The sequence below is a fragment of the Oncorhynchus mykiss genome, chromosome 16, assembly GCF_057628025.1.
Source record: "Oncorhynchus mykiss isolate SJ-2025 chromosome 16, ASM5762802v1, whole genome shotgun sequence".
Classification (NCBI taxonomy): domain Eukaryota; kingdom Metazoa; phylum Chordata; class Actinopteri; order Salmoniformes; family Salmonidae; genus Oncorhynchus; species Oncorhynchus mykiss.
In genome coordinates this window covers 60968832-60980106 of record NC_143037.1, presented here as the reverse complement: position 1 = coordinate 60980106, position 11275 = coordinate 60968832, and the positions used below count along the sequence as shown (strand labels likewise).

At 43.1% G+C, this 11275-nt stretch overlaps 1 protein-coding gene across 1 annotated transcript; it reads left to right on the top strand.

The window, feature by feature from the left end:
- Nucleotides 1-604: 604 nt before the first annotated feature.
- LOC100136178 (troponin C) lies at nucleotides 605-7484 on the top strand. Its single transcript, NM_001124456.1, has 6 exons — nucleotides 605-628; nucleotides 3518-3548; nucleotides 3844-3990; nucleotides 6292-6406; nucleotides 7061-7197; nucleotides 7453-7484. The coding sequence occupies exons 1-6, from the start codon at nucleotides 605-607 to the stop codon at nucleotides 7482-7484; spliced, it is 486 nt and encodes a 161-aa protein (NP_001117928.1).
- The last annotated feature ends 3791 nt before the right edge of the window (nucleotides 7485-11275 follow it).

Here is an 11275-nt window from a genome sequence, read left to right as displayed (position 1 = left end):
CCATTCCCGTGAGCCGATCCTCCCCAATTAACCTCCTCTGATGCACACGTCTATATCCCGCAGACCCCTCCCACTCCACAACACACAAACACACACCTGTGTGAATTACCCTGCCTCCCACTCGTGCCCCCGCCCCATCTAACCTCCCTGAACCCCATGCTCTGTTCAGTTACCCACCCTCTGCCCACTCCTGTCCAAAGTCTGCTTTTGCTCTGGTCTGCCTTCCCTGGCCCTCTCCTTTGCCCCTCTGGTCACAGTTTAATGGTGGAATGTTGAGTGTCTCTAGCCTCCTCCCTGGAGATTAGGGTTCGCCATGCATTCCCCTTCACTTCATTCCATTCCAAAGTGTGCCCCCTAAGAGTGGGCTCATTTTTATCTGAGCCTGGTTATTGTTACACACACGCATACACACACAGATGCACGTGAGACACCAAGAGGGCTGGACAGGCAAGCAGGGTAGGGAGGGACCAGGCCCTGCCAGGCTCCAGTTATAAAACCCTCCCAGCATGGGGCCAGTGTCCTGCTCCTAGCTGTGGTCTAACTCCCTCCTCTCTGCCACTACACCCCACGGACAGACGGGCAGCGGCTAAGTCAAGCCGCCACCATGAACGACATCTACAAAGCAGCGGTATGTCCCCCTTCACTCCTACAACAGTGCACATTGTTTAGGGAGACAGTGAAAGTGTTTGTATTTGGTACGGAGCGTCATAATATAAGAATTGATTAAAATATGTTCAATTTGAGATTTTCAGTGATAGGTGAGACAAGTTTTTGGTTATGTGGTCTCTGCCAAGTTAAGTCAAAATTGTTGTCAGATTTCTGTGTAAAGTTTGGTTACTATTTCAAATGAACACTTCAGGATTCACCATTGATTTTAATGAAAGGTACCTGTAATAGTTAGTTTTAAAAATTATAGAGGGTAAAAATGTTTAGATAAACAATTATTTCAAATGATATACAGTGGGGCAAAAAAGTATTTAGTCAGCCACCAATTGTGCAAGTTCTCCCACTTAAAAAGATGAGAGGGGCCTGTAATTTTCATCATAGGTACACTTCAACTATGACATGACTATGAAAATCCAGAAAATCACATTGTAGGATTTTTAATGAATTTATTTGCAAATTATGGTGGAAAATAAGTATTTGGTCAATAACAAAAGTTTATCTCAATACTTTGTTATATACCCTTTGTTGGCAATGACAGAGGTCATCTCTGTAAGTCTTCACAAGGTTTTCACACACTGTTGCTGGTATTTTGGCCCATTCCTCCATGCAGATCTCCTGTAGAGCAGTGATGTTTTGGGGCTGTTGCTGGGCAACACGGACTTTCAACTCCCTCCAAAGATTTTCTATGGGGTTGAGATCTGGAGACTGACTAGGCCACTCCAGGACCTTGAAATGCTTTTTACGAAGCCCCTCCTTCGTTGCCCGGGCGGTGTGTTTGGGATCGTTGTCATGCTGAAAGATCCAGCCACGTTTCATCTTCAATGCCCTTGCTGATGGAAGGAGGTTTTCACTCAAAATCTCACGATACATGGCCCCATTCATTCTTTCCTTTACACGGATCAGTCGTCCTGGTCCCTTTGCAGAAAAACAGCCCCAAAGCATGATGTTTCCACCCCCATGCTTCACAGTAGGTATGGTGTTCTTTGGATGCAACTCAGCATTCTTTGTCCTCCAAACACGACGAGTTGAGTTTTTACCAAAAAGTTATATTTTGATTTCATCTGACCATATGACATTCTCCCAATCTTCTTCTGGATCATCCAAATGCTCTCTAGCAAACTTCAGACGGGCCTGGACATGTACTGGCTTAAGCAGGGGGACACGTCTGGCACTGCAGGATTTGAGTCCCTGGCGGCGTAGTGTGTTACTGAAGGTAGGCTTTGTTACTTTGGTCCCAGCTCTCTGCAGGTCATTCACTAGGTCCCCCCGTGTGGTTCTGGGATTTTTGCTCACCGTTATTGTGATCATTTTGACCCCACGGGGTGAGATCTTGCGTGGAGCCCCAGATCGAGGGAGATTATCAGTGGTCTTGTATGTCTTCCATTTCCTAATAATTGCTCCCACAGTTGATTTCTTCAAACCAAGCTGCTTACCTATTGCAGATTCAGTCTTCCCTGCCTGGTGCAGGTCTACATTTTTGTTTCTGGTGTCCTTTGACAGCTCTTTGGTCTTGGTCATAGTGGAGTTTGGAGTGTGACTGATTGAGGTTGTGGACAGGTGTCTTTTATACTGATAACAAATTCAAACAAATTTAAATTCATTAAAAATCCTACAATGTGATTTTCTGGATTTTTTTCCTCATTTTGTCTGTCATAGTTGAAGTGTACCTATGATGAAAATTACAGGCCTCTCTCATCTTTTTAAGTGGGAGAACTTGCACAATTGGTGGCTGACTAAATACTTGTTTGCCCCACTGTACATATGGATATTCCCCAGCCAAATGTCCAAGAATTCTGTAATTTGTAATTCTGACATTGCTCAGATAATTCAACTTCCATAACAAACTGTGTCTGTCAAGCGAACACACACAACACCAGCTTTTGAGGAGTGAGGCAAGACGCCATACATCTAGATGCCGTGCCTCTTGAAGCCTATCAGGGTTGATAGGAGCACTCCAGGGCCAGAAGCAGGACAAGACCTTGGTCCACACTGTGGGTTCATTCATGACTACAAATGGAGCAGTCCCACATCTCATAGGCTAATTTAGGCCAGTTGCTCAGAGCCTCCTCCATGTGTGTTTCTGTGATGTCAGAGGAGGGCTTCAGGTCTAGATACCCCCCCCCCCCCCCCCCCCCATTATCTGTGTGAGCCGCTGGCAGGGCTGTATGTTTATCTGCCTAGCTATCCCTGCCTGTTGCCTGGTGGCTGGTGGGCTGGACTACTACACATGTCTCAGCTGGAAATTACAGCTAGAGGAGTCGAACTTAAGTAAAACACACTGGAATGTGTGTGTGTGTATCGATGTTTGGATGGACATTGTTCAGAGTGTGTGTTTCATTTGTGGTGGACAACAGACAATGAACTCTTACATAAGCAGCTGTCGCCCTCTCACATTTGTGGTAGCTTTTCCAGGATGGATGACCAAGTGTGAAGGACCAAACATAACTGTACCTTTGGTGGGTGAATAAGCTATGTGTAAACTAAAGAAACATTTGAGGTGAACTGTTCCAGAGAATGGGTTCCGCGTTCTGGAGTTTACTGTAAGTCCTCTGAAGGATTCTTTTCATACACTAGATTTCTCTATCAACTGTTTATGATTTAGGACGGGACCTTTCTCACAGAGTAATCTGAAAACTAAAAAAAAAACATTGAAATGAATGGAAGAAGATAGGTAATAGAGGTATCATATACATGTTATTGCAAGAATGAAAAATAAGACATTATGCAGTAAAACAGTAAATCGACGTTATGATTTTGGGTTGTAAAAGTAATGTACAACTGTAGTTAAAGAATGGATTCCATAAAATACATTGATTCAATTGCTTCTGAAAACGTTCCATTTCTTAAATAGGTAGAGCAGCTGACAGACGAGCAGAAAAACGGTATGTAAAATGTATTCATTTGTATTTCATTATGGTTTGCTAATCTATGTGGGATATATCCTCAAGTTTTGCTCAATTGAATCACATCTAAAACAATATTAAGCTTAAAAATGTGCACCATTCTCTCCTTCAGGCCAAAATTAAAAGTAAACGTTAGATTTCTCAGGAGGATTAAATAAGATGATTGACACAATTTTTTACTCTACAGTAGCCCACACATAGAACTGACCATGGAAAAAGAGGGGAAGTGGGAAAGAATTAGAAATATGGTCCTGTGCTGTGCTGTGTGTTCCAGAGTTCAAAGCGGCCTTTGACATCTTTATCCAGGATGCGGAGGACGGCTGCATCAGTACCAAGGAGCTGGGCAAGGTGATGAGGATGCTGGGGCAGAACCCCACCCCCGAGGAGCTGCAGGAGATGATCGATGAGGTGGATGAAGATGGTAAACACACACACATGAAAGAGAGACTCAAATGATCACAATAGGCACATTTATTTCCCATCAATAGTTCCCATAATGATTCACGTATGAGAGTATTTGGTGAGCTCATCAGACATGGACAAGAATGGTACACAACAAAGACAAGCACTAGTGGTCTGCTCATCAAAAGGCCAATTCATGGCTCAGCAGGGACAGTTGTACACTGTTCTTTGTAAGACCGTAAACACACGAATGAAAAACATCACATGGCTGAGTAGAGTATCTCGTAACATGTAACTGCTACAGATGTAGGATCATAATTTGACCTATATTGTCACCGCAAAATAATCAAAAGTCAAATCAAATCAAATGTTATTAGTCAAATGCGCCGAATACAACAGGTGTAGTAGACCTTACAGTGAAATGCTTTCTTACGAGCCCCTAAACGAACAAGAATAAGATACAAAAGTAACAAGTAATTAAAGAGCAGCAGTAAAAAATAACAATATATACAGGGGGTACCGGTACAGAGTCTGTGTGTGGGGGCACCGGTTAGTTGAGGTAGTATGTACATGTAGGTAGAGTTAATTAAAGTGACTATGCATAGATGACAACAGAGAGTGGCAGTGGTGTGGAGAGGGGAGGAGGGGGGGTGGGCAATGTGAATAGTCTGGGTAGCCATTTGACTAGATGTTCAGGAGTCTTATGGCTTGGGGGTAGAAGCTGTTTAGAAGCTTCTTGGAACTAGACTTGGCGCTCCATTACTGTTTGGCGTGTGGTAGCAGAGTGAGCGGTTTATGACTGGGGTGGCTGGAGTCTTTAACAATTTTCAGGGCCTTCCTCTGACACCGCCTGGTATAGAGGTCCTGGATGGCAGGAAGCTTGATGTACTGGGCCGTTTGCACACCCTCTGTAGTGCCTTGCGGTCGGAGGCCGAGCAGTTACCATACCAGGCAGTGATGCAACCAGTCGGGATGCTCTCGATGGTGCAGCTGTATGAATTTTTGAGGATCTGAGGACTTTTGTCATGCCCTCATCAAGACTGTCATGGTGTACTTGGACCATGTTAGTTTGTTGGTAATGTGGACACCAAGTAACTTGAAGCTCTCAACCTGCTCCACTGCAGCCCAGTCGATGAGAATGTGAGTGTGCTCGGTCCTCTTTTTCCTGTAGTCCACAATAATCTCCTTTTGTCTTGATAACGTTGAGGGAGAGGTTGTCGTCCTGGCATCACACGGCCAGGCCTCTGACCTCCTCCCTATAGGCTGTCTCATTATTGTCGGTGATCAGGCCTACCACTGTTGTGTCATCGGCAAATTTAATGATGGAGTGCAGTCATGAGTGAACAGGGAGTACAGGAGGGGGCTAGGCAAGCACCCCTGAGGTGCCTGTGTTGAGGATCAGCGTGGTGGATGTGTTGTTACCTACCCTTACCAACTGGGGGCGGCCCGTCAGAAAGTCCAGGATCCCGTTGCAGAGGGAGGTGTTTAGTCCCAGGGTCCTTAGCTTATTGATGAGCTTTAAGGGCACTATGGTGTTGAACGCTGTCAATGAATAGCATTCTCACATAGGTGTTCCTTCTGTCCAGATGGGAAAGGGCAGTGTGGAGTGCAATAGAGACTGCATCATCTGTGGATCTGTTGGGGCGGTATGCAAATTGTAGTGGGTCTAGGGTTTCTGGGATGATGGTGTTGAGGTGAGACATGACCAGCCTTTCAAACCTCTTCAAAGCACATGAATGCTACCGGTCAGTAGTCATTTAGGCAGGTTACCTTAGTGTTCTTGGGCACAGGCACCATGGTGGTCTGCTTGAAACATGTTGGTATTACAGACTCGGACAGGGAGAGGTTGAAAATGTCAGTGAAGACACTTGCTAGTTGGTCAGCGCATGCTCACAGTACACATCCTGGTAATCGTCTGGCACTCACTCACATCGGCTGCGGAGAGCGTGATCACACAGTCTTCCGGTACAGCTGGTGCTCTCATGCATGTTTCAGTGTTATTTGCTTCGAAGCGAGCATAGAAGTAGTTTAGCTCATACGGCAGGCTCCTAGTCCTGCAGCAACAGGATTATAACGTTTAGTCCATAATATTGCTTGATCAGTGGTTAGGCTAAAAGTAGGCTACATGAAAAGTGCAATACGGTTAATATAACCATGTGTTGGTGAGGGTTTTCAGTGAATTCATGTAAATACCAAAGCTCATATGCATGACGAAAATTCTCAGCAAAAAAAGAGTAATCAAATGAAGGTCTATATATCAAAGACAGGCTCCTTGACCCAAAACGTTGTGAGACATCATCCTGTTGCTGTGTCTTTGCAGGCAGTGGAACTGTGGACTTTGATGAGTTCCTGGTGATGATGGTGAGGTGCATGAAGGACGACAGCAAAGGGAAAACAGAGGAGGAACTGGCAGATCTCTTCTGCATGTTTGACAAGTATGTTTATCCTCATAAGTACATGAGGAGACTCATAAGGGGGATGAACTCTGGAAAAGTAACTTTTCATAGTCTTACCCAACTAACCCACAGTTTATGGATGGATTATAGCGTATTAGATTTATACAGTGCTTTTCACCAGGACTAACATGTTCAACACTCTATAGGAGTACCTTACCCTGCTATCACCAATGTGCAGAACCCACATGGTTGATATATGACAGCACTCCCTACACCGACTCCAGCTGAACGTTTATGATTTTTCTATTCAAAAAAGAGAAATTTTGCCTTAGATGGTTCTTGATAACTACACATTTTTTGTAAAACAGATTTATTGGATCAGTTGGTGCAATTCTACCACCAGGATAGAGATACACAGGAATGTACACTATAGTTGTAGCTTGTTGTGACAGTTAGTTTCTCTTTTAGCCTACTTGTCATTGGCAACTATGAAGCCTTTTTAAATACAGAAACAGTCATGTAGCCAGGTAAATAAATATAGAATAATAATAATAATAATAATTTGTGCCATTTAGCAGACACTTGTATCCAAAGTGACTTACATTCATGCGTGCATGCATTTTTGTATGGGTGGTCCCAGCAGGAACAAATTTGTAAAGCAGTATAAATAATCCTCTTCTCCTATGCCCCCAGGAATGCGGACGGCTATATAGACCTGCAGGAGCTGAAGGTAATGCTGGAGGCCACAGGGGAGGCCATCACTGAGGACGACATTGAGGAGCTCATGAAGGACGGAGACAAGAACAACGATGGGAAAATCGACTACGACGGTGAGGTTTTGACAATGACACACTATGGAGACAGAAGCATTCCTTCCTCTGATCTTGTATTCATGATAATGATGCAATTGAAAATATGGATATTTCACTGCTGGAAAGGAAATTGTCAATATAAATGATGCATGGTAACATATTATTCACAAGTAAAGCAGTGCAGTGACCAAAGTGAGTAAATCGTTTTTTCTTTGTGTTCAATTCAGATTGTAGTTGACTAAATGACTCCCCTTCTCCTCCCCTTCATTACAGAGTTTTTAGAGTTCATGAAAGGAGTAGAATAAAGAACATCAATAGACGACAGAGTCCCCTGGCCCTTGATGATATTTTTGTGTTTCACATCTACATCACAGACATCTATGGACAACCGGAGGATGACTTTTGGGTGTCATCGGCAGAACTTCTGAACGACTTGCACGATTTAGTTGAATAATCAATCTATCTAATTGCTTACGTATTTTTAGAACGACCATTTCTTGCATTGTTTTAAATACAGTTTGTAACTCGTTCTGGTGTCCATAGACTGCATTTGTTTAAATGTAAGCAGCCGAAAATAATCACATAACTCGCATTTCACTTCAGTGTGGCTACTTGAACTATGTATTACTGTTTTATTTCAAATGTCATGTGTACAGTTTACACATCTCTTCTTTTTCAAAGTTGCTGACGTTGTGTTGCCGGAACGAACGCTGTTTGAAATGCATCCTATTAGTCATAGGACAGTGCATCTGTTCGTAGAAGTCCCTGTAAATAGACTCAGCCCATTAGTAGTCTAAGCCTACATTTAAGTGTAGATGTATGTAGTTCTGTCCTTGAGCTGTTCTTGTCTATTAATGTTCTGTATTATGTCATGTTTTGTGTGGACCCCAGGAAGAGTAGCTGCCGCTATCGCAACGACTAATGGGGATCCAATCAAATACATCAATACCGATACCAAATGTGACGTAGCCACAGTGCAGACAAGGTATAATGCAATGGTTGTATGTTTAACATATTCTCTCAGGACTAGTTACTCTGCTGGAAAGCCTGTGTTGGATGTACCTACCATACGTATGCCTAGAATGTACACTCAAGTAATAAATGAGTTAGCCAAAGCAACATCTGGTTTGTCTGATGTCATATTAGTTTGAAAGTGTTTGTTTCAATGGAGAGTTTTGGGCTGTCCTGCTTTACTTTAAAAAGTATACAATGGGCTAACGCTCAATAAGGTCATATATTTAGTTGGTAAGAATCTTTCATCATAACCTGTGAACTTTGTACTCCAACACATCCCTTCTGATGTATTCACATTGCTCTTCAATTGATTTCACTGTACATTTTGATGCCACACATAGGATCTTCTCTGCAGGGTTTATGTGGCAGGTTGAACATATTCCAGCAGTCATATGGTCGGAGGGCCAGTATCTAGTTACACAACGTAACAATACACGCTATTTGTGTCTGTTCACAATACACTATCAAACAGCTCCTTACCTGCAGCTCTTCTGATGTCATATACCTCCTCTCTTGACCATGCAATAAGCAGAATCTGGACAAAACCAGTCGCCCGATAAGAACACGTATTCTAGAACAAAGGACTGCTGTAAGGAGGAATGACCCTAAGTCCCCTAACGCACGTCATTTCTCCGAGGCCGGTCACCCCGTCTCCTCCATATCCTGCTGTACTATACAGCAGATAAAAAGGTTCACGCAGGGGTGTTCATCTTGAATGATGTTTTCTCCAGAAAGAATGTAGGTGGATGTTCTATTTAAAAACTCTCCACCCATCAGGCATGAATGAAGAATGGTTATTGAAGTGGTTTCTGTAACTGGTATCTTGCCTCATATTTGTGTTTGATACACCCACCTAGTGGTGTTGTGTATATATATATATATATTTTCATATATAATCTAGATCAGATTCTATTTGGGTGTTTATATAAGTTTATGAAGGGAAAGCTCCAGAGAGCCCAGAAGAAACTGATCAGGGTAGTATTAAAGCTGAGCCCACTTACTCACATAGGCAGGAGCTGCTTTCAGAAGCTCAACTGGCTGCCTGTAGAGGCTAGGGTGTCCCAGATTAGACTGGATTTGGTTTACAGGAGTATTTACGGTTCTGCGCAAAGACATCTAACGGATTACTTTCCCCATGTTAGGGATGCACACAATCACAGCACCAGATCAGGTGTAGCTAATTGTGTGCTTATACAGGTTCAGGAGTAATACTGGAAAAGGTACTATCTTGTATACCGAAGCCTCAGAGTGGAATGATTTGCCTTTGCCCATAAAAACAACATCCTCTCTGGGCAGCTTTAAAATAAAGAAAAAACTGATGTCTGCTGTGCCCATATGAATGTCCCCTATGATGTAACCGCAATGATATGTTCTTCTTCTATGTTTGTGTTTTATTACCTCGCTGTCATACTGTCTTCTCCGTGTTCCATCTTGCCTAGCCATCTTATTTCAAGAAGACCACAATGTAAATAAGTCCCAGGCTGCGGTCCAAACACTTAAAAGACTATCCCTTCAGCCCTCAAATTAAGTGGGCACTTCTGATGACGTATCATGATGTCTGACGAGTATAAACTTGCAGGGCAAGGGACGAGGAAGGAAGGAATGATTGTGGACCACGCTTGGCCGGAAATTCGTCACTCGTTCATCCTGCAATGATTGTGTTTTCAGACACCCATAGCTTGTGGGTGCTTTATATTTGCTACAGTTAATTACGAGTGCATGTCTACTTACAGTGGCTTGCGAAAGTATTCACCCACCTTGGCATTCTCCTATTTTGTTGCCTTACAACATTTAAATAGATTTTTGGGGGGTTTGTATCATTTGATTTACACAACATGCTTACCACTTTGAAGATGCTAAATATTTTTTCTTGTGAAACAAACAAGAAATAAGACACAAAACAGAAAACTTGAGCATGCATAACTATCCCCCCCCCCCACCCCCCACAGAGTCAATAATTTGTAGAGACACCTTTTGCAGAAATTACAGCTGCAAATCTGGGGTATGTCTCTATAAGCTTGGCGCATCTAGCCACTGGGATTTTTGCCCATTATTCAAGGCAAAACTGTTCCAGCTCCTTCAAGTTGGATGGGTTCTACTGGTGTACAGCAATCTTTAAGTCATACCACGTATTCTCAATTGGATTGAGGTCTGGTCTTTGACTAGGCCATTCCAAGACAATTAAATGTTTCCCCTTAAACCACTTGAGTGTTGCTTTAGCAGTATTCTTAGGGTCATTGTCCACAGCATGATGCTGCCACCACCATGCTTCACTGTGGGGATGGTATTCTCAGGGTGATGAGAGGTGTTGAGTTTGCACCAGACATAGCATTTTCCCTGATGGCCAAAAAGCTTAATTTTAGTCTCATCTGAACAGAGTACCTTCTTCTATATGTTTGGGGAGTCTCCCACGTGGCTTTTGGTGAAAACCAGATGTGTTTGCTTATTTTTTTCTTTAAGCAATGGCTTTTTTCTGGACACTCTTCCGTAAAGTCCAGCTCTGTGGATTGTAAGGCTTAAAGTGGCCCTATGGACAGATACTCCAATCTCCGCTGTGGAGGTTTGCAGCTCCGTTAGGGTTATCTTTGGTCTCTTTGTTGCCTCTCTGATTAATGCCCTCCTTGCCTGGTCCATGAGTTTTAGTGGGACGGCCCTCACTTGACAGGTTTGTTGTGGTGCCATATTCTTTCCATTTTTTAATAATGGATTTAATGGTGCTCCGTGGGATGTTCAACATTTTGGATATATTGTTTTATAACTCAACCCTGATCTGTACTTATCCACAACTTTGTCCCTGACCTGTTTGGAGAGCTCCTTGGTCTTCATGGTTCCGCTTGCTTGGTGGTGCCCCTTGCTTAGTGGCGTTGCAGACTCTGGGGCCTTTCAGAACATGTGTGTATATACTGAGATCATGTGACACTTAAATAAAGTCCACCTGTGTGCAATCTAACTAATTAGGTAATTGGTTGCACCAGATCTTATTTAGGGGCTTCATAACAAAGGGGGTTAAAACAGACGCAGCACCACTTTTCAGATGTACATTTCTTTGTTGTTTTTGAAATTGGTCATTTTTTTCATTTCA

Bases quoted from the DNA above. Each gene is read 5' to 3' on its own strand.
- LOC100136178 (NM_001124456.1), top strand. From the start codon at position 605: ATGAACGACATCTACAAAGCAGCG. The intron at 629-3,517 runs GTATGTCCCCCT...TTTCTTAAATAG, and splicing joins ACGACATCTACAAAGCAGCG to GTAGAGCAGCTGACAGACGA. The intron at 7,198-7,452 runs GTGAGGTTTTGA...CCTTCATTACAG, and splicing joins TGGGAAAATCGACTACGACG to AGTTTTTAGAGTTCATGAAA.